This window comes from Neopsephotus bourkii, unplaced genomic scaffold (genome assembly GCF_033783945.1).
Source record: "Neopsephotus bourkii isolate Nb327-2 ecotype Australia unplaced genomic scaffold, CSIRO-AGI_Nbou_v1 NB_1053, whole genome shotgun sequence".
Lineage (NCBI taxonomy): Eukaryota > Metazoa > Chordata > Aves > Psittaciformes > Psittacidae > Neopsephotus > Neopsephotus bourkii.
The window spans coordinates 2,590,754-2,613,028 of NW_026901542.1; the positions used below are offsets into that span (position 1 = coordinate 2,590,754).

Consider the following 22,275-nt stretch of genomic DNA (forward strand, 5'->3'; position numbering starts at 1 on the left):
CAGTCTGAAAGGCATGGTGACTTACTTTCTTTACCCTCTTGCAGTGTAAATGTCCCTTCTAGTCACTGTTGGATGAGCTAAAGAAACTGATGAAATGTAGGCTCGCAAAGGATGGCCAGACATTAGTGATCACTTCTAGACTTTGCCCAGAGTTTACAGCTGAGTCAGCTCACTTTAGGTGGTCAGTCCATCCTCATTTCCCCTTTTCTTTCCCATTTCTCACCAAAATCTTACCCAATCCCAGATGACACAAAACTCTTCAGAAATTGTGCAGGCTGAAGATTTTTATTATTATTTTTTTAAGAAAAGCTGCATTATTTCAGTTCTCAGTTAAGGTTTTTATTGTGTATGCAAAAAGCTTACAGAGGCAGTCTCTGTGTACCCAGAGGTTAGTAGAATGAATTTCTGGGGATCAAACTAAATCTTAGCTTGATTGATGCTCATATAAGGTTGTGTATGAAATATGAATTATTGATCCTTGGATTTCCAGATGTGGTTTGGTGGCCTGATACTGCTGGCGTAGAATTGGTGTTGATCATATGCTTATGTTTGTGTGGTTGTCTTATGGCTTTATTTTATACTGGATTCTCCTGCCTTCAGATTTCAGACAACCATGTCAGTGTCTCTCTAGGGGTGCATTCTGCCCTAAGTTACTCCATGAATGCGTTTGGTGGACTTGGCATTGTTAGATTTACGGTTGGACTCGATGATCATAAATGTCTTTTCCATGATTCTATGATTCCTAAACTTACAGAAACTGTGGCTCTTTGCAATGTGTCCTCTCCAGCACGATTTCCTTGCCTCGCCTTCTAGCAAAAAGGAAGTCCTGCTCAGCTAGGATTCTGATCTACCAAGAAAATGAGCGATAACAAACCTGTTATTCTCATGCTGTGGTAATGGTTATGGCATGCAAGGTCCTGCTGTTGTATATCAGGGGCGGTTGTTGCAATTACAGTCTGTGTAAACAACTGGCCAGAACCACAGTTATCAGAGGAAAATCAGCTTTGAGAAGCAATTCAGCCAGAAATAATGATCTTTCAACAGAGGAGCACCTTCTAGTGGTATTGAATGAATATGCAGCTATGTAAAGTGCCAGTTTGTTATTTGCTCTAAATGAGATGTAAGTATGCTAGACAAAGAATAGTAATGAATATTTCTCTACACTATTTTTCTGGTTATATTGATAATTAATTTAAAACAAAACCAGTACAAACCCCCCCCAAATATTTGGAAAAATTAAAACAGTCTTCAACGACAGTATTCCTCTCCCTTACTAGCTTTTAATGCACTTACCATGAAAGAGTGTTTTTATGTGTTCTGCCGTGGAACCTACCCACCCTCTGGCTTTTTTTAGTAATGAAAATTTAGTTTCATTATATATCTGATTTGGCTTCAAAGGAAACTTGTTATGGAAGTGTTAATTTGTCAAAAGTTTCACTGATTGTTAATGCAGTTTCTCCATCCCATGTATTTCTAGTAAAGATACAGTTACTTTTGCAATAAGTATTATCAAATGATTTTAAATTCATTTTTTCCAAAGTTACTACTAAATATGTGAATATGGTTAATATGTGAGTACAGTGAATATGGCAATTTAACTGATATTGTGGATTTCTGCTCTTTCAGTTTGCATGTAGTAAATAATCCATTTGATACCATTATATAGCGCACATAAAACGAATGATGCACTATTTCTAGAAAAGCAAATTAAGATTAATGAACAGTGCTTAATATTATGTCATTGCAGGAATTTGTGCATTAGTGGAAGCTATCAGCATGAAACAGACATTTATATTTACATTTTCATGGGGTTCCTCTGAATTCTTCAGCTGTGTGAAAAGATGTCAAATATAAAAAGTCTGCTTTGAAGATGGGTTAAAGAAGTCATAACTATAGTTCCACTTTTTAATTCTGTAAATATAATCCCGTCTATCAAAGTAGGGAACTTGACCTTTTTTTTTCCACAAAGGAAGTTTTCAGTATCTAGAAACTTCATCCTAAAATTGACACTGGTCTTGAAAATGTTTTAACCAGTGAAAACTCATTCCATATCACTTGTTTTGGCTGTGCCATTATGAAACAGATTTGTTGAAATAGCTAGTGTTTTGCTAGTATTATTTTCTAATACCTAGAAATAGCTAGTATACTTCATCCCATGGTAAGAGGGCAGAGGGGTAGTATGGCAGCTGGGAATCTGGGGCAAAGTTAATGGAGTTGGGGTTTTGTCAGCTGCTTTTGTTACAGTGGGCACAATAGTCTGCAAAATATTGCAAGTGCCACAGAGTTAGTCTCTTGTTAGAAGTACGACTGCCTATCCGTAAGGCTGTTTTGGGTCTGGTAGAATAATTCCCAGCATTCAGCACATATTAATACTGATAAAAGACTTGATTAGATGATTGTATCACTTTTTGGTGCTCAGACAAGTGTCTATCCAGATGCATATACAGATGCTATTTGAGAATTGTATAGCTTATGAAACCATAATTTCCCACCAAGTCTGAAAATATTCAGGTATAAGAGTGTACCTCTGTATTTCATTTTAGGCTAGACAGCTGACTTGCTTATCACTGGAATATACTTCCTCTTGGTCCCATAGCATCAGTTCTTGACTTCTCTGTTGCATTGGAAATGCAGACACGCTTTGTAACCCCTGGGGTTCCTGTTTGCGCTCTGTGAGATTTAGTCACAGTATCCAAAGAGTCAGCATAGTTGTAATATTCATTGAAGACAAGAAATAAACCCAAACCCATGCTTAACATGTACATACTGAGACTGCATCAGAAACCTGTCGCTGGTCAGTTTACTTTTTTTTCTGCAGACTTTACTACTTTGATTAGAACTTGAGAGAGAGAACTGCCTGCATTTAAGCGTGCATCTGCTGAGAGGGCCTAGACAGAAAACAGAGTACTCACAGGAGAAAGTCTAGATAATTTTGTAAGTAAAATGAGCATTGTTTCACAAATTCTTCTTGTTAAAACACCTGCTGTCTCCTGTTAGAACACTTCCTGCTACCTTTGACTGACCAAGTGGCTACTTGCTTGTCTCGAGGAGATGTAAAGCTCTTTCCCTCTTGCTCTGTGCAAGTCTTCAATGGTGCAGCATGCATGCGCAGTAGTGACCCTTACATTCCCTGCATTGAGTCCCAGAGGCAGCATTGGTTGCCTTAGTCCTGTAGAAAATCTCTGGCAAAGTGCATGGTCAAATCTAAATCTTTTTTGATTTTCAGTTCAGCACTGGGGTTAGTTGTGGGTGGCTGTTTTCTGTCAGATTCCATGTGTCTGATGTAAAAGGACATTGCTTATTCAAATCAGTTGAATGATTTGTTCTGAATCTTTTCTACTATTTAAACATGTTAAATTATTTACATATAAGCATATTCAATTCTGTGTATATTTTTATATGTTTATATTACATTCAGGTTTGCAATTTACTGTGCAACAATAGTGCGTTTTGGCCTCCTCACCAGAATGACCATTTGTAAACTGGTAGATACTTCTAGATGGATGATGACAAAATGTTGTTTTCTGAGTAAAAAATGCTTTATAAATGTTTATTTAAAAAAGCTATGGGGTGATACACTGTAAGCAACCCTATATGTTGTTAAAAATAAGCTTGCAAATCAGTTTCAGTGCAGTTTCAAATGAAAAGAGCAAACAATGTGGGGAAAAAAAAAACAAAAAAGAAAGAAATCATTATTCTGACAAATCATTGCCGAGTATCACTAAACTGGAATTGAAAAACAGAGATTAGAGCACTGCCCTTCAGAGTTCAGCATCAGCATTATACGGGATATAAATACTGCTATGCTTCTTGTACCTAATGTGAAATTTGGATTCCAATGAATTCAAAGAAGGAAAATGTAGTTTCTGTAAGCACTACATATAAGATGATGAAATATTGTAGCTCTAAAATTAAAAAAGGAGGAGGATCATAAAATTAACTTTTATAGCCTGGCAGTTGAAAAACCCCACAGATTTCTTAAAAATGATAAAAATTCTTCAAGGATAAAGAGTGCAAAAATATAATTAATACTTGCATGCCCTCTAATTGCCTTTTCTTTTGTTAGGCAGTGGGGACATCTAAAGTGAGGGGTTTTTTTCACATTCATTTCAGAACCTGGGGTGCAGTTGCATAGAATTTAAAGTTCTACAACTCAAGAACAAAACACGTTAGCATTTTCTATTGCTAACGCAGGGTTTTCTGTTGCTTCCCCACTAAAAAATGTTCTAAAACATTATAGGAAATCAATATCTATTTTTACAGGTTTCCTTTTAACTGCATCAGCACAATTGTCTAAACCTGAAGTAGTAACATTGGTAAGAGTAAATTAAGTCTATAACTGAAATGAAATGTTAAGCCTCTATAATGGAAATCGACAGATGCAGAAAAATTAAGGATTAAGCCTGCCTACACACTGTAATTCTGGCATAGCTTTAAGTCTTTCCACATGGTATGCATTTTACAGCTTTTTCACCACAGCCACTTGGGTTACTGCATCTAGCTAATAGTAATGACATTAATGCAAAGCAAAGAGGGAGATGCGGTGCCTTTATGAGTCCCTTGCAACATTCAGTGCAGCAGATGGCACTGACCATTACCACCATGCTTTTAGTTGCCTGACAGAAAATGTCAGTCCTTTCCTTGCAGCAGGAAAGTCCGTCTTCCTCTTCTTGTTTTTGTATTAAAGGATGAATGTGCATTACCAGGAATATTTGTATTTCTATTCTTTTTTCTTTGAGAAATAGCAAGCAATCTTTAAAGGCTATGTGGCAATTTAGAGGAAGGCAGGGTGCTATACATTTCACCTGCATTTGCTCACCTGCAGTTTTTAGTTCGCACCAGGCCCTTGAGACCAGCAAAATCAGGTAAGACAGGCTGCACGAGAAGCCTGGTGGAATGATGCCTGAATGCTAATGTTGGTCTTCTGACCAGTGTTGGATGGACTGGGGGGAAACCAGAGATCCAAGGTTCCTGTTGCCCTAGCACATGATGTACTTTGCAAGGACATCAGTTTTCTATCTAGGTCAGTAGCTGAGACCTTGACTATGACGTTTTGTGACATTAGGCTGCATTTTACCTTAGACTGCAAAAGTGGAGAACTGCAGTGCTCCCTGAGTAAAGTTCACCTTTCCCAGCTGGAGGAAGTCCATCCGTGCTGAGTCATGTGAAGAGGAAGGGATAGAGCTGCTAAGTGGTAAGTTGGGAGAAGGCCTGAAAAGAGAGCTTGGGTGCTATAGAGGTGGTGGGCCAGAACATCCCATCACTTCTGACGGGGCTCCAGGCACATTGTGGGTAGATTTGTCAGCCCTGAGACTCACATGTATCCCTAAGGAGCAGAGAAGCTACATTTCCCTACAAGGCAGATGGTGGACTTAGTCACATTACCTGCCTCTGCCACGGTTCCTCCAGTTGTATAATCAATCTAGGCATAAGTTTTGTTCTACTAAAGAGCTCTGGTTTCCATTGAAGAAATCAGTGTATAAAGGTGAACTATTTTAGCTACCTTGTGGTACTGTTTGTCATAGCTTTGTGTCAATTGAGGTGTTTCTGAGGTGTGGAAAACAAAAACTTTGATATTAGAATATATTCATTTATGTCTGTTGAAGAGAAAACCAAACTTCCAGGAAGATTTGAACATTTTTATTTAAAAAAGGTAAGATCATATCTTAGTAAGTATGAAAAGGTTGTTTGTGAGATAAAGGTGTTACAAAGACAAATGGAGAACAGTAGACGCATGAAGATGGCTTTCCTTAGAAAGCAGCTTTGGGACATTTGTAGCAGAATTTATCTCTTCAACTTAGAGGTTTTTGTTTTAACAATTTTTTCTTATGAAACAGTGCTGAATTTACAGTAGTAAATGAGAAAGTTTGTTTTGCTGAGCACATTCATAAACAGTCACATCTTTCAGGCTGTGGTCTACTTTGTATCCATCTAGTCTATCACAAAGATGTCCATCACTGCAATATCTCAGAGCTGAGATATAGGACATGAAAGCTACCTTCCAGTCAGTTTTGTAGGCTAATATGTTGTTACAACAATCAGTAACGTGTTCAAACTCATAACAGTTGGGCATTTAATTGCCTCAGATTTAATCCAAACAAAGATCTGTGAGAAACCAGTATTGCAACATTCTTGTTATAGTAGATGTTGACTTGGCTCTTAGCTGTTTAGTTATTGTTGACTTATTGTAGCAAAATGGAATGAACTTATTTAACTTTATTTGTTTATGTCATGCTATCTGGGGATTATTATCATAAAACATTTTAGGAGCATTTATTTCCAAATAAAAATATGACCAAGTAAATATGAACAGATGTTTTCTGCCTTTTAATACTTATTTTGTAGAAAACCTTTGATTTCAGTGAGGACAACATTAGCATTAGTTCAGCCTAGTTGAACAAAACCACTTTAAAAAGTATGTTTAATTGATTACAGAATCACTTGTGAACAGGAAAACCAATGTCTAGAAACCTTGTCATCTACTAGGGTGTATTCACAGCTGAATATTATGGGCTGAAGGTAAGAGAGGGAAGGATTTTTCATTAGTTTTTTTGTTCTGAATATGGCTTCTAAAGATTACCCAGTGCCTTTAAACTCAGCCCAGCACAAGACATGTTGTGTGAGATGCCCAGGCCACGACAACAGATGACAGAGGCACTGTGAAGCAGATACTTTTTTTAGGAATGCCCCTGTCTTCTTTTATTCCTTCTGTTCATAGAATCATAGAATAGTTAGGGTTGGAAAGGACCTTAAGATCATCAAGTTCCAACCCCCCTGCCATGGGCAGGGACACCTCGCTCTAAACCGTATTACCCAAGGCCTCGTCCAACCTGGCCTTGAACACTGCCAGGGATGAAGCATTCACAACCTCCCTGGGCAACCTATTCCAGTGCCTCACCACCCTAACAGGAAAGAATTTCCTCCTTATATCCAATCTAAACTTCCCCTGTTTAAGTTTTAACCCATTACCTCTTGTCCTACCACTAGAGTCCCTAATGAAGAGTCCACCCCCAGCATCCCTATATGCCCCCTTCAGATACTGGAAGGCTGCTATGAGGTCTCCACACAGCCTTCTCTTCTCCAGGCTTCATTCATTATTCAGGGTTTATTTGGAATTATCTTTTCAGAAGCATAAGGTGGTTTCTTTGCGTTTCCTTCCCCTTTTTCTGTTGTGTGTGTGAGTACCTTGGGACCTCTGTTATAGATGGCTTTATTGATAGAAAATTAAAAAGGGTTTTAATAGAGTTTCAGAGTCAAAATTGTTTGTCCCTTGTTCTGCAGGTGAATGTGGAACAGAGAACTGATCCACCTTACTCCATGCTACGGAAGTGAATTAGAGCAGCCTGCACCTTGCTCCTGCTTGTCCCCAGCAAAGAATTTAGAGCAGGACTACCATACATGTTTTCTGTATTTCTTGCTTATATTTTTGGGGACAGGGAGGATGAAAGGATATGCAGCAGCAATCAATTTGATCTGGATATATACCTTTCATGACAACTTTAATCTTTTGTGTTGGCTAAGATCTGGATTCTTCCCTGCAAAAGCCTGTTTGCTTCCCTGGTACTTCCTTGGTTGCTGGTACAGCCCAGTAAGCACTCCTTGATACCCTCCTAGTCCCATGATGGCAGTTGCTGGCATTGCTCCATCGTGTGTGTCCCAGGCCATGGAGGCGTTTGGTAGGGTGATGCTAACAGAAGATAAAAAGCATCTGATTTTGCATTTTTCCATGTGAATATACTGCATAGCTCAGTCATGCTGAGAATATAAAGGTCATTCTTGTTCAGTTAAATGCATTTTATGTTCTGATTACCAGAGCAGAATTAAATTTCTCCCTAGCTTTTTTTTTTTTTTGGAATCAGACTCTCACATTGACTTTCAAGCATTTCCTTACTGCTGCCTTAGTTTTCCTTTCTACACACAGAAACACACGCAGAGAAATGCTAGACTTTCCTTTCGAATCTCTGCAATGTGCGTTAATGCTGCTTGCAAAAGGCTTTGCATATGAGTTGTGAAAAGGTTATCCGTGAAGCAGAACAGCTTTTAATTACTGGATTTGTCTTGAGCTCACTGGAGGCTTTCAATCCAATCTTTAATTGAAATGTTTAGTTTCATTTTGCCAACTTTGGGTACTTGTAAGCACAGGCTGCTCACATAGGTGTTATAAAGGCAACACTTCAGGAGGAAAAAATTCCAATTTTTTGCAAAATCAGGAAGTGCCTTTAATAATGTTTTCACAGTTTCTACTGAGTTGAATGTTTCCTTCCTTATTAACATGATACTTGTTTAGTATGTAATACTAATATTAGCATATATATAGTAGATACAATTCAGTGACAATAGATCTGTCTGAACAGAAAAACAACTGCTCTGCTATTAAAAATATCTAGACAATTTAGAGAAGCTGATGGTCTAAGTCATTGCTGTGTTTCTTGAAAAAGCTCACATATTAGAACTCCTGGTAGGTAGAACCTGAGAATCAGTGCTTCCCAGAGGTGTGAAGTTATCTTTTCTAGACCGCGACTGCAGTGAGTTTTCGTGTTTAATTTTGGGTCTAGAAAATGTATTTTGATTTCACATTGACTTTTACCCAGTCTGAAGACAGACAAAGTAACTTGCTGAAAAACAATACTAAGGTGGAGAAAGAAACAGCATATCTGTGCCTTTAAAGATAGATTGAAAGATAAAAATAGCAGGTGTTTGATTTTGAAAATAGCTTACTGTTTACAATCTTAGGTGCAATCTGGTGGGTGCAATAAACTCATTTAGCCCAGAGCTTCAACACTAATCTCTCCTGTTTTATCCTTTTTTATGCTGAGAGCACCTTTGTCACTAAATGCCATTAACATTGTTTCTGTATCAGTCTGAGATTTAAGTACATCTATGTTATAGTAGGTAATTGCTGGTGGTTACACATTCATAGATTAAAAAGCTCTCTTCCTTAAGGAAGCCAATACATTGTTAATAACTCTGTCATGTTGCCAATAGACAGTTCATACATGATGAAAAGGAGGTGAATATTTTTCTTTTAAAATAAGAGAAATTAAAAGAAATTGTCGAAGGGGAAAACCAGCACTTGCAACGAGGGAGGACATAACTCCCCTGTACAAAATGTAAGCATGCCATTTTGCTACAAGGTTCTGAGTTTGTTAGTACATTTATATACATGTAAAAAGTGTTTCAGGACCTGGTCTTCATTTCATGTCACAGTTATAGACAATTAAAAAAGATGTTCTTGGTATTATATATACGTACATATTTACTCAATACAGTTGAAATATACAACAAGATATATTATATTAAATCTACATAAAAATGTAGAATATAATTATTTTCACATAGAGACATGTGAGGACAAAATTATATTAAAAGTGTTGAAATTAAAGAATTAAGACACTGTACAAAGTGTATTTAAAAGTCATTTCTCACTAATAGATTCTGAAAATAAAGTTAATGTGCTCACTGATATGCATGCGTTTATAATGGATAAAGTAGTGTGTGGGACTTGGCAAGAAAGCAGGTCAGCAGGTGGTTGATTATGGAACATGATTATTTTGTCTGTACAGTGTCTCGAAAGAGCACATATTTAATGACTCTTGAAGGTGGATGTTATGATGATGATATATAGCTCTTTCGTAATGATTAAAATGCTCTGTAGCCTAGTTACATTAGGCTGTCCTGGAACTCTAAGACCCTCAATGAACAGAAGCAGCACCCGTGTCGCAGTGTCTCTTACTCTTCTTGCAGCTCAGGCACCTCTGCATTTCACATTTCCCGTGCACGCTTCTTGCTGTTGTTCATGGCAGAACCACACACTCCTCTGAAGCACAACACTTAAATGAAGCAGATGCAATTGCCCAGGGCTTGGGGAACACCATTGCTGTGCCCTGCCTGTCGGTCTGGAACCCAGGCTGCCTGGGCTCTTCAACCCGTGCTTGTTTGCTTCATGAGCAGATCCACTGTGCCTCTACCCTCAGGGACTTTATCTTACCCTTTATTTTCTGTTTGTTTGTTTTTGGAAACGTGCTGCACTTACCCGGGTTAATGAGTTTCCACTGGCAGCGTCAGAGAAACCCCAGTGCAAGCAGCATTAAAGTGAAGTACTTGTAGAAAGCCTCTCTGCAAGTGCTTGAGAAGTTCAGCTGTAAGCATCATGATTGTTACTAATTGCGCAGTCCAATCACAGCAGCACTTACAAACAGATGAAAGAATAATTAGCAGAAACTGTAAGAAGGCTCCTTAACACCATATGCTCTTAGTATTACTGTATTTTTCTGGCCAAGAATTAAAGTAGCTACTTAGAACTTTTCTTCATTGTTCACTCCATGTTGCATATACATATAGGTAAGAAGTGCTATTTCACAGTAAGTTAAGGGATATTTATGACAAGAACATGTAAAATTCCAATTCTGTGAAGCTAGGGGTTGCTAGGGTTTCTTTTCACATTAAGTTTTCCTCTGCTTTGCTGTGTATTCTTCCTTATTGAAGAGATTGCTATACAACACAGGGACCAAGTTTTAAATGGGTCTGATGGGCAAAGCCAAATGTGCAATGGGAGATGCGTGTCTTTGTAGACTGGTGTTTAAGTTATTGTTCTTGGGGACAAAGCAATGTCCTTTACACTTCCTGGCAGACAACAGCAGCACTGGCACTTGGGATGACATCTTATTCTTTTAATTCTTTGATAGAATGTCTTATTTGCTACTGTAAAAATGATTGGGTCAAGGCAACTGTTGATGCTGCAGATGATCTCTGTGACTTCATAAATGGCACTTATTGTGCTTATGTTCCTACAGGGAGGTTGACAATTAATTTTGTAAATTAGTAGCACCATCATCATAACATGGTAAGGTATGAAAGAAACAGCAAATACGACCATAGCAGCTGAAATCAGTAACAGAGGTCTAATCAGTCTGTTTCTTCTTTGCTGGCGTTTACCGAGTTGTAGTAGTGCTTTGAGAGTCAACATATAGCATGTAAAGATGACAGTGACTGGAATTAGGAATCTCAATACAACCTTGGAGAGTGTGAATGGCACTACAAATTGCAAAGGTCCATCTGTGTCATTCAGGGAATCTATGATGACACGTTGTCTTCCAGCTGCAACTGTGTAGTAGATCTCTGGCATCGATGCCGTCACTATGAAGATCCATACTGCGATGGTACAAAACACGGCCTTTCTTTTGTTCCACCATGTTAACGAAGTGATAGGATGGACAGCGCCTACGTATCTGTCAAAACTGATGAGTGTCAGGAAATAGACACTTCCGTAGATGTTAATACTAAAAAACAGTGTTATGGTCTTATAAAATGTTTGGCTGGAAAAGACAGTTAACTTCTGGGGACTATAATATACTGAAAAGGGTGCCATGAGAGTCCAAGTAAAGTCACACAGTGCCAGGTTAAAGAGAAATATGGTGTTGGTCGTCCATGTCTTCGTGCAGTACACATAATGTTGAAGTGCAAGTATATTGCCTAGAAATCCCACTAGTAAAGTGAAAAGGCAAACAAGAATCAGCAAATAACAATACCACTCCAGCTTAAGATTTCTGTTGCAAAGGAAAATAGTGCATGTACCATTCATCATGTTTCCATAGAGTGTGCCTGAAGGGAAAAGAGAGACCAACAGCTTTCAAAATAAAATCTGAATTAGACTTACTGAATTTAAAATTCAAAACTTTTGAGTTAAATCCAGGATGCTTGAATTGGCAAAATAAGTCAGCATATGGTATGGTGTACAACCTCTATCTGAAAAAATAAAAATGTAAATTCAAAGTAGGTAACACTTAAAGCTTACTCTACACCACCACCACCACCAACAGTTATTCATGAACTATATTAATGAACTATTCATTTATTCAAACCTTCCTATTCTTTCCTCTCTAATATTTAGTGTAGTGTGCAATAGATGAAAGCATACACCCTCAGTAACACCATCATCCCCTCACCCAGTAATGTGTCTATGTCTGTCTTTGGAAAAAGCAGAAGAGAGGACAGGAGGATAGCAATTGCCCACACTTGTTTCATCTTTGCTTTGATTGCCTTGAGTGTCCATACTGGTCCTAGAGGCATGTGTAATATGGGCTGCTGTGTGGTGGGCTGTGACTTGGATCCAAAAGACAGCACTGGAACAAATCAGAATGAAACCCTGCTTGTAATGGAGGCCACAGCAACCTGTCCATCTAAACCTCTGGATTTTGATTTTTATTTATTTATTTTTATTTATTTTTAATTTTAGTTTTATTTTTATTTGGCTTTCTTCTGTAAATGAATGTCACAGGCCAAAGCCACTGTGTTTATGGTAGGGTTAGAGAGAATTCATTTTGTCTCACTCCTTATGGCCAAGGTTGTATCAATGCCCATTACAGAATACCTGGAATATAGATTTGCAGTGTATTTTTCCAAACTAAGTTTTTATGCTTGTAAAGTCTTACATTCACTCCCAATGATTTTGTACTCCCCCTAATAAAAGACAAATTAAGCTGTGGAATATTCTTCTAGAATGAGCTGTCACCAACTGCAGCTGTTACGTTTCTAGAACCTCTCTCCAAACAATGCAGCAGATGCCAGGAGCCTTGTATGAAGGTCATCCAAGTAGCCCTTTGTAGATCAGAGTCCACTACAGTGCCTGATGGGATGACAGGATGGAATTTTACTCACTACAAACCACACTTTGAATACAAGAAAGAACTTTTTCAAAATGTTATTGATTCCTTCAAAATTTTCAAACAGCTTCAACGATGAAGTTGATAGCAGTGGGTTTTTTGAACATAATGTGTTTTGGTTTTGTGTCAGCCTTAGTACAGTATGACTTTTCCAAAGGTATGTTCACAGACACAGGAAAAACACAGCAAACAGTAACTACAATGAAGACCTGCTAAATAGAGACTGCATTATTGTGCTATGCAAATTCATTCAGTTCACCCAGTTCACATCAGTGAGCTGACAAAAAGCTACTAGACTGTACTCAACAAATTTAGGAAGGAGAATTGTTTCTCTAGAAGCTCAGCCACAAAAGCAGTTAAATGACTTTCCAGGAAGTTAATATGGCTAGAAAGCCATCTGTTCTACTCACAGTGTATTTCACAGGTGGAGAATGTTTGCTCTCTAAATTTATTTTGTTAAGTATCGAAGCATTGTACTTTAACCCAGGATAGAGGTACTCTTTCCCTACTCTTCTCCATAGCCTTTTGAACATAAAAGGTTACACAAACCGTGTAATTTTTGTTCTTCAGCTGAATTTTATAAGATATCCCTGTAAACTCATTAAAATGTAGCCACTCTAGTAGGAACAATGTGGTTAAGTAATATTTTCATAGTATGTATTCAATTAAAAGGGGTTTGAATATATAGAGGAAAGTTATCTCTTGGCCAGAGGTCACATGTGCTTTCAATTATATTGTGTTTCCTACTTCTTTACCTTCTTTTTCAATAGTTACAAATGAAGGCACTAAACACTAAATTCCAAGTTGTATTGGCAGTATAAATAAGCCCTTAACTGGCTATAAACATCACAGCCATAGCTGCATGAGGGAGTTGAAATGCTGGGTTCCTGATCTCATCAAGCTCCTGGAAAAGGACTATATGTAGGTCTAAATGGAGGGAGGCAGGTAGCTGTGCCACCTTCTCTGCTTTGCTGCAAGTTGGTGAGATAAAGCCTGGATGTGTAGCTTTGTAACTGTATTAGGAACTAATAAATCCCCTGTCCCCTTCATCACCTTCAGTTTAATAGGCTGCACTCAGGGTTGAACTATATGAAGGTATTTTTGTAGCGGGAGGGGCTGGAACTCCACAGTTGAGGAAGGTGCATTTGGAAATCAGAGAGTGGTTAGAAAATACGTGTTTGTGTAGGCGTTTGCCATGTGTCTACCTTGGGATTCGTATTTGAATTTTCTAAAATACTCTGTCTCCTACTAATTCTTTGTATTATAGTAGAGCTTAAAGGCCAAAACAAAGACTAGATTCTTGAAACAGTGTGCTTTCCAGTTGATGTGCGTGACTTACAGGGTGGACACAAGGGAACAGATACGCAGAGATAAAACGAACACCAGTCCCCGGGGAACATAATAAGCAAGAGAAGAACAAAAGGGGTTTGACCCCAACCTCTGTGCTATATTAAGGACTTGTTGTCCTCCATCAGAAGAATTTGAAGCCTTGTACAATAAGAGAACAGTTTCACTGAGTGTGGCAATACAGTCAGCATGCCCTGTTGTAACCTGAGGCCATTGGAGCTACCTTGATGTCCAGATCTGCATATGTAAGGTAGTGATTTTCTGAAGTGATTTTTTTTCTTATGTCAGAAAATGGCAAGATTTCTGTCTACCGTCTTAGCACCAACAGAATGATTTGAGATACAGGATGTGACATGATTGTCTTCACAGTTCAAAATCCTGCACCTGTAGTTTAAGACTTTCTTTTCCTGAGCATTGCTGTGCTCACTGCTTACTCCATGTACTCTTAAACAAGGACAGCCACCACACATACATACTTCTTAGCAGTGGCAGGACAGGCAACAGCACTGTGACATTATGCTGTGACAGATGAGGAGTTGCATATGTTGTTAGTGCTGACTAAGAACGGACTTGCCAGACTTTGATGAAAATAGGATTGAGTTTTCAAGGCTAAAAAGTAGTTCTAACTTATTGAGATTAACATTTCATCTGAACAGTTTCAGCCCCTGATGGAGACGTCCATGGACGTTAAGTGGACAGAAAGAGCAATCACATGATGGGGCATCCAGAATTAAAGGAATACCTCTGATTCAGTGAAGGGCTTGGTATTAAAATACTAAACATATGCCTAAGAAAGAGTTGAAGTTTACAGGCTCCATCACTCAACTGAGTAATTAAGAAAGCATGTTAAATTAATGGGTAACAATTTCATGTTTCTCTTGTTTCTGCTTCTGCAGTCTAATGAATCCAACCATCTTACTGGCTGGGGATCTAAAGATGCTAGAAAAGCTTTAGTTTTTAAAAAAGTTACCTGTTTTACTCAAGTTTTGTATCTGCCTATTGGGTTGTCTCTTCTCCTGTCCTTAAACATGGATTAGATCTGTGGCTCTCTGACAAGGGGTGTCTACAAGCTCCTCTGCCATTGTCCCCAGTAGCATCTACACACTCTTACAGAAAGTCAAACAGGTTTCAGCTGATGACCTGGTTAGTTGCAGGGCCCTAAATCTTGAAGTCTCTCCTAGCCTGTATTCCCCTTGTACCTGTGATATGGCCTCCAAAATACTTGAGAGGATGGAAGACCTTGTTTCAGTAAAAAAATACTTTTTGAGGAAACTTCTTTTGGAGCTAGGCAGCATTGTGTCACTGAAAAGAATCTTTGTGTATATAGCTAGTTGTAGTTCACAGTTTGTCACTGGTAGTCATTCATATAGCATTTAACTTGTAAAGTTTCATTAGGTTTAGCATGTTTGCTTATTTGAAAAATACCTGATTTTGTATGTGTAAATATACCCTAGGAACCGTAACCCTCCCTGTCATACCTGTAGGTTTTTTGGACATTTTTAACAGAGTCATAATAAGCAATTAATTTGGCCTGAAGTAAAAAAAAAAAAACCCAAGACAACAAAAAACTACAACAAAATTAAGTTGTTTTAACATCTTATTTTATGTAATTTTATTCCTTATCTAGTCTCATTGCCCCTTGCTCCTTTTTGCTTGCTATTCTTTATGGTAGAAGCCCTAATTTTACATGAACTCTTTTTTTTGTTGTTGCTGTAGTTTTTAGTTTCTTTGTTTGTTTGGGATTACTCTGAGAATTTTGTTTGCTTCTTTCCAACTGTGTTTAATGTAGTACAAGTCTGTTCCAGTTACCAGATAGGTTTTCCATGTTTCTGACTATTCACACCCCAATATATTTCAGTTACATGTGCTTTCAAAGTGTACCTTTCCAGGTAATTTTATCAAATCAATAAAGCATTATACAGTGAGTCCTAGCTTTTGCTATAAAAATATCAAGCATCATTTGCAGTTTTTACATTAACATGTTACCTGTTAGGTAATCATTTCATGCATTCCCTTTTTACATTCATGTGAGTTGATATGCAAGGATACATAATGCAATATGAGTATTAAGTGGAGCATTTCACATATTTTAGTTCAACTGCATTTAACATATTATAGCTACTAGTACGATGGAAATAATAAGCAATATACAGTAGTATTTGTATGCAATTAGTTAAGTAGCTTGTGCTAATACCAGATTCCTTTCCCGTTAATGACTCAGTCGTTACTGTGATTAAGCTACTATTTCTCTGGTTAAAAAATTATGTACATGTACTTACTTGAGAGCTAATGCTATCTGGCAAACAAACTACAGTAGAAGGATAGTTAAAGTGTAAGAATTTGCCTACAATATACAATATTTGTGAAAAATAAAAAGAATACAAAATTTGTACGTATGTGTACATATTAATCAGTGTGTAATAGCTAAATAGGAAAAAATATGTTGCTTTGGAGAATACAGGTGCAATGAATACTTAATAAATCATCCTCTTACCTGTTTTAGAAATGGTGTAATTATCTATTTTACAGAAGTCCAGATTCATGTCTGTGCTTTTCCTCTCCATTAATCTGGACCTTCTAAAATCACAGCTCTATTTTGCAAGTACTGTTTTTAATCCAAGGTGTTGGTAATATTCCATATGCAACAGCAGCTCTTCAGAGAGCAGGTATCAAACTGCAAGGGAGATACCTTTTATCATTAAGCTCCTCCTCTCAGTAAGTCAGGATAAATTGCTATTGCCATAGTAGCCACTGCTTGCTTTTTAGGGAAGGACAGACTTACTGCCTATCCTCAGTCTAGCTAGGCCTGGGGCTGCCACTGTTTCCAGCAGTGAAAGAGAAGAAAAGTACAGGGTCTTGGGGAATGTGTGTGTGTGTTTGCACTTTCCTTTTCTTTCCCCTTCTCCACTGCCGGAATTCTTTTTGTTGCTGCCCTACTACTAGACTGGTTCATGGAAACTATGTTCCTCTTGCCCCATCGCAGAGCTTGGTTCACTCCACCTACCTATCACTTATCCTGCATCATGGTTCCAACCTCATTCCAAAACCTTAGCCCTGTCAGCGACTGTGCATCTTCCAACTGTGCTTACTCCAGAGCTCAAATCCTACCTACCACTTCAGCCCATGTCTGCCTCAGGTCCTCCATCCTTTCTGCCCCAAACCTGCCTTTCCAGTCTTCAGCAGCACACACCAGTCCTGGGATCTTCCTGTTTCATTCCCTGGATGAACACTTCACATGTTTATAATTTCCCTCACTTACAGCTTTCCCACATGTCCAGCCTTAACCAGTGCTCAAACTGGACTTTGCAATTAAACAGCAGTTCCTAGAGATTGCTTCTCTCGATCCCACACCATTCCACCTCAGTCTGCTATATCACCCCTCTTGATACTTCCTGTCCAGGCCATCATCTTCCTTCTGTTTTCTCTCCTTTGACATCTTCTAGCCCCTGACTGCACTATCTCATCATTAGGTTCTGTCCTTTACCTTACTGCTTGAATTATCGGTTATCTTCCTCACCAGTCTTGGCTTCTGCTGTGGCAGAAGAGTATGAACAACTGGATTGGTATGCATGATGCTCATCTAGATGAGGAGGAACTACTATGGCTGAGCTTTAAGAACGTGGTCACTAAGAATTCTGATAAGAACAGCTTAAGGAGCTGTACCAGAATTGTAGAGATCCAGGAGAAAAAAAAAACTTCCAGTGAGTAAATAAACAGTGTTCCTAAAATGTTTGGAGATAGAAGACAAAAGGTGATAGAGTATTCATGTAGAAGCAAGTATGGAATCTATAATGGTGCTAAAAGCCAATAGGCATGTTTGATTTAGGAAAGGAGAGGGCTGAACAAAATGGAGGGATTTAGAAGAGGAAAAGAAGGATGAGACCAGACATGAAAATCTGAAAACCGAATAGAATGTAATTGTATGAGCAGCTGAAAAGGGTAAAGGGCTACAGGAAACAGAGGTGAGAAACACCTGTGTTTATATTAATGCAGGAGGACAAAGCAAAAAAGGTAAGATGAGAAGACAGAGAAGGAAATCTTGTCCAGGAAAAACACATTCCTGAAGAAAACATGAGAAAAGCTTCACCTCCCACCAATGGTGAGACTCAGCAGAGCTCCTTTCTTAGCGACAGGGTATACCACTATTATTTGAAAAAGGCATTCTCTGCAGAATAAAGTGCAACACATCACATGATTAAAGTGCTTAGGTCCAAGAAAAACACACAGTATAAGATTCTACATGGGCTCACTTGATTTCCTGATGAAATCAGGGAAGCAAATAATGTATGTCAGGGGACATACTTCTGCTGCAAATGCTTCACATGAGAAAAGCTTTCTTAGACATGAAAAGGAAAATTGTGTATGAATCAGGCACCTTTATTAGCATTTGAAATGAATTGTAATGGTCTGTTATATTTCTTAAAATCTCTTAAAAATAGCAATATTAGTAATTATTGTTGCTTTTCTTTTTTTTGACTTCTTATTCAGAATGCAACATTTGAAAATAGGTTACAGAAAAAACGCGCATAATGAAGTGAGGTTTTCTTTATGTTGTAATGGTGAAAAAATACTAAGACTGTGTAAGTTTATTTTGTAATATTGCAGTGAGGCATTATAACTCAGCATTTGACAAATTTTTATTTAATAAACTGCATGGAAGTTGATCAGTCTTTCTGAAGTTACCTTAATAGTAAAAATGACCACTGTAGCAACTATATTGCTCTTAAACGTGTTAAATGTTATCTGTTGGTACAAAGCCCTTTTGAAATCCCACCTGGAATGTTATGTGTTGTTCCTGATGGGAGTCAAGCACTGAAAAAAATATTTCCACACCTTTACAGCATCATTCACCCACTCCTATTTAAATCATTGAAAAGCAGGAACTGTTAAAGCGAAGTATTAATTACAAAAGGCAAGGTGGGGAAGATTGCTGTATGGCAGTGAGAGTTTTGAGGATAGGACAATAAAATCAATCATGCTCTGACAAACTTGCAATATTACATTTGTGAAATGGCAAGACATTACCATGAGAAACAGTCATAGCTCAAATACTCTAGGGCATGTTTAGTTCTCTGTGATACAGTGGCAACATTTGGTCTACATATGTGACTAGGAAATTAATAGTAATTACATCATAAATGTGGCTGTAAGCTCTGTTCTCTTATGATATGTTTTATGTTATTACTTACGGGCTTAATCAAGTTTTTGGTCTTCGTGTGGTATAACGTAGCAAATACCTACACTGTACGAAAGATAATAATAGTACTTTTCACCTTTGTGGATCAAGGACTTGAGCGTAGAGTGTAAATGATTTGCCCATAATGTCATTTGAAGTCTCACTGGTAGAATTTGAAACTGATTCTAAGGCTCCTGGGACTTGCCCAGTCTATGTCACACTCTTCAATGAGGTCATTCCAGTAGTTCAGTACTATTGGAGTCTAAGACTATTTCATACTTCCTTATGTTGATGTTAAAGCAGACAACAAAGTATGGAAGCTTTGTACTACCTCACAATAACAGAAGAACGATGAGAATGCACAATATTGTTATCTCAGTTTTAATGAGAGGAGAGGTGATTATTTACTTATTACTAACCATGTGTTTTTGTGTACTTTTGGGCTTAAGCAAGAGTTGTCTTTGACTCAAGGGATGGCTTTTCCTCTGATATATGGATTTTCTCTCTAGTCCAAGCAATTTCTCACATCCTCAACTGGTTCTGCAACCACATTCTCACAACCACAATCACTAATATCGTATCATGTGATATTTAGCCTGATGCTGTCTATAGTCAGTGGAAAGGGACAGGAAGCCATCCAGATTTAATGACTTGTTACTGATCAAGAACTAAATGGCAGTAAATACTGGATCTCACGCAGCTTGGGGTACTTATGGCACTTCAAAATTTATAAATAGTTTTGTTTTTCAAAATATTGCTCAAATGCCACTAAAAAGTGTCTCTAGACTAATTCCATGTGATCTTCCCTGCTGTGGCATTTGTTTTGGAGTGTTAGGACGTAACGACTTCTAGAAAACGTGATGGTTTAGGCAGTTGCCCTTCCAAGGCATCACTCCTTCCCGTTTTTGCACTGATGTGCATCACAACTGTTCATTGAGCTTCGGGATCAGCAGGTCGATATTACTAATTCAAAGGAAAGAAAAAACAAAAGATGGTAAATATTCTTTTCTCTACATGGGTCAATTCTCCACTCCTGTTCAGTTGTGCATGGCTGCTCAGCTTGCTGTGCCTGCTTGAAAGCACAGTGAGTAGAGATGCTAATGACTGAAACGGAAACATCGGAAGTTCCTTAACAAGCATGTAGAATCACATGTAGTGCATGTAAAACCACAGCCACAGTGTGATCATGTACCACAGACATGATGTGGACTCCTTCAGACCTCCACCTCAGTAAGGCTGATTGACTGTAAAAAGCCAAACCAGTTTTTCATCAGTTTGTGTAAGCAACCTTGTGATTTTGTAGGAATAATATCTGTTGACGCTGAACTACAGAAGAGTATTTTGGCTGCATTATACTAAATCTGTCCTCCACACACACAGTGGACTGATTGTATTTAAGGAGAAATAGCTTAGCACTCTATTTTGGTTTTCTTATCGTGTAAACATGTATTTACTGTCTGACTAAAATACACTTTCTCATAATATACACAGGTCAGTTGCTCCGTCTGAAAATGTTTCGAGAGGACCATGGGTCTTGGATGACGATGTTCTTCAGTACCATCCTCTTCCTCTTCATTTTTTCTCACATTTATAATCTGTTTCTCATTATGGCGGGGAATATGAGGTAGGTTGCAGAGTTGCTTTTTGTCTCTTTTGCTGTAAAATATATTCTACTGGAAAATGTTCATATTATGCTGCTTTACAGTGAACAGGAGTTTACCAAAATGTAAAAACACTAGCATTCACTATCTTATTCTTCTGTTTTCTGACTTTGGGTAGAATAGTAATGTACTTGGCTAATTAGCCAAGAAGGTTAAAATACCAGCTATAAAAAGTGGGGTCCTAGTCAACATGGTAGCAACAATTACATCAGGGTACTAATGAACATTGCATCTTTTTTTAATTATTATTTAAAATCATAGCTCAACGAATTTGATTTGAAGTTAGGGCTAAGTAGTTTAAAAGTATAAGCATTACTATGGTGCATACTCAGGAAATTCATAATCAAAGTTAAAAGAAATTGAAACATCCAAGCCTGACTCAAAACACAAATGTATAGCATAGTACTATTCTGGTTATGTATAATTATATCTGCCGATCCGATTTGTTAAAACTATGATTTAAAATCTATTTTTTCCCCCTATGGTGATCTAAGAGGGCAAAGCTATGGCTGGCTGAGGGATGAGCAACTGTCTTTTGATTATGTTTGAGTTTATTTTTTTAATGGAGCTTTTTGTATTAATTTTCTGGCTTAAGAATACTTGAGTCCTTTTATTATCTCAAAATTAACACCACTTTCAAGTGTTGATTTTCCTGAGAAAACCTACATTATTAGTCATATAATGCATACAAAATGAACAAAAATACAGTCATGTTGTTTATGAAAGGCAGGATAGCATCTGAATATTTTCTAGCAAGGAATAAGAAACACAATGTATATATGAGTTGACAAACAGTGCAGATAGTTAAATGACTTGTCTTAGCAGAATCATGCTAACAAGAGTCTAGGGAAGAGTTATTTAATGGGCCCTAATGTGATGTGTTGAAGATCTTAAGTGTGCCATCAAAAATATTCAGTGTATAAAGTCTTGTTAACAACGTGACATAGACCAAAAGATGAGTAGGATGCAGACTGCGTGTCACTGGATAAACATAAATGCAGAGCAGTTGGGATAATCATGAGATTGTGACATGAAGACTACATGTATTGATTCAAGCAAGGCAGATAACGCAGCAGAGTAACTGAGTGTTTTAGGAAATGATCACAGTAATGATGTGGTAAATATGAATAGGAGCCCAATAAGAGGCAAAATAATCATCCCTGAAATGAGGAAGGTAGGAGCAATGCAGGTTTTTGGCTTCCTTGTTTACACAGTTATACTATTATTGGTATTATGTCAAGATTTATGTTTGGTATTTCTAATGCTCTATAAACTATAACTAGCTGTTAGACAAAGCATTAATGATTTTGAAAGCTTAAATCATGTCTAGAAATCAGAGTCAATTTGTTTTTGTCAACATTCCTGGTTCCCATATCTGTTACAAGCTTCCATTAGCTGCGCTGAAGAGATTGCGTGGCAATCAGTGTCC

At 37.9% G+C, this 22,275-nt stretch overlaps 2 protein-coding genes across 3 annotated transcripts in view; one reads left to right on the plus strand and one right to left on the minus strand.

Moving 5' to 3' along the window:
- Window positions 1–22,275, plus strand: part of TMEM117 (transmembrane protein 117) — a 219,501-nt gene that overhangs the window by 14,391 nt on the left and 182,835 nt on the right. For both annotated transcript variants that reach the window (XM_061361190.1, XM_061361189.1), the window contains exon 3: window positions 20,677–20,809. In XM_061361190.1, coding sequence (XP_061217174.1) covers window positions 20,677–20,809 — 133 coding nt within the window. The remainder of the gene's footprint in view (window positions 1–20,676; window positions 20,810–22,275) is intronic.
- On the minus strand, window positions 10,580–16,573 carry LOC133216484 (P2Y purinoceptor 1-like). The gene is made up of 2 exons (XM_061361222.1): window positions 16,504–16,573; window positions 10,580–11,601 (listed from the first exon to the last, which is right to left on the minus strand). The coding sequence occupies exons 1-2, from the start codon at window positions 16,571–16,573 to the stop codon at window positions 10,580–10,582; spliced, it is 1,092 nt and encodes a 363-aa protein (XP_061217206.1).

Bases quoted from the DNA above. Each gene is read 5' to 3' on its own strand.
- LOC133216484 (XM_061361222.1), bottom strand. From the start codon at position 16,573: ATGGAGAGGAAAAGCACAGACATGAATCTGGACTTCTGTAAAATAGAT. The intron at 11,602-16,503 runs GTAAGAGGATGA...TTTTCCCTTCAG, and splicing joins TTACACCATTTCTAAAACAG to GCACACTCTATGGAAACATG.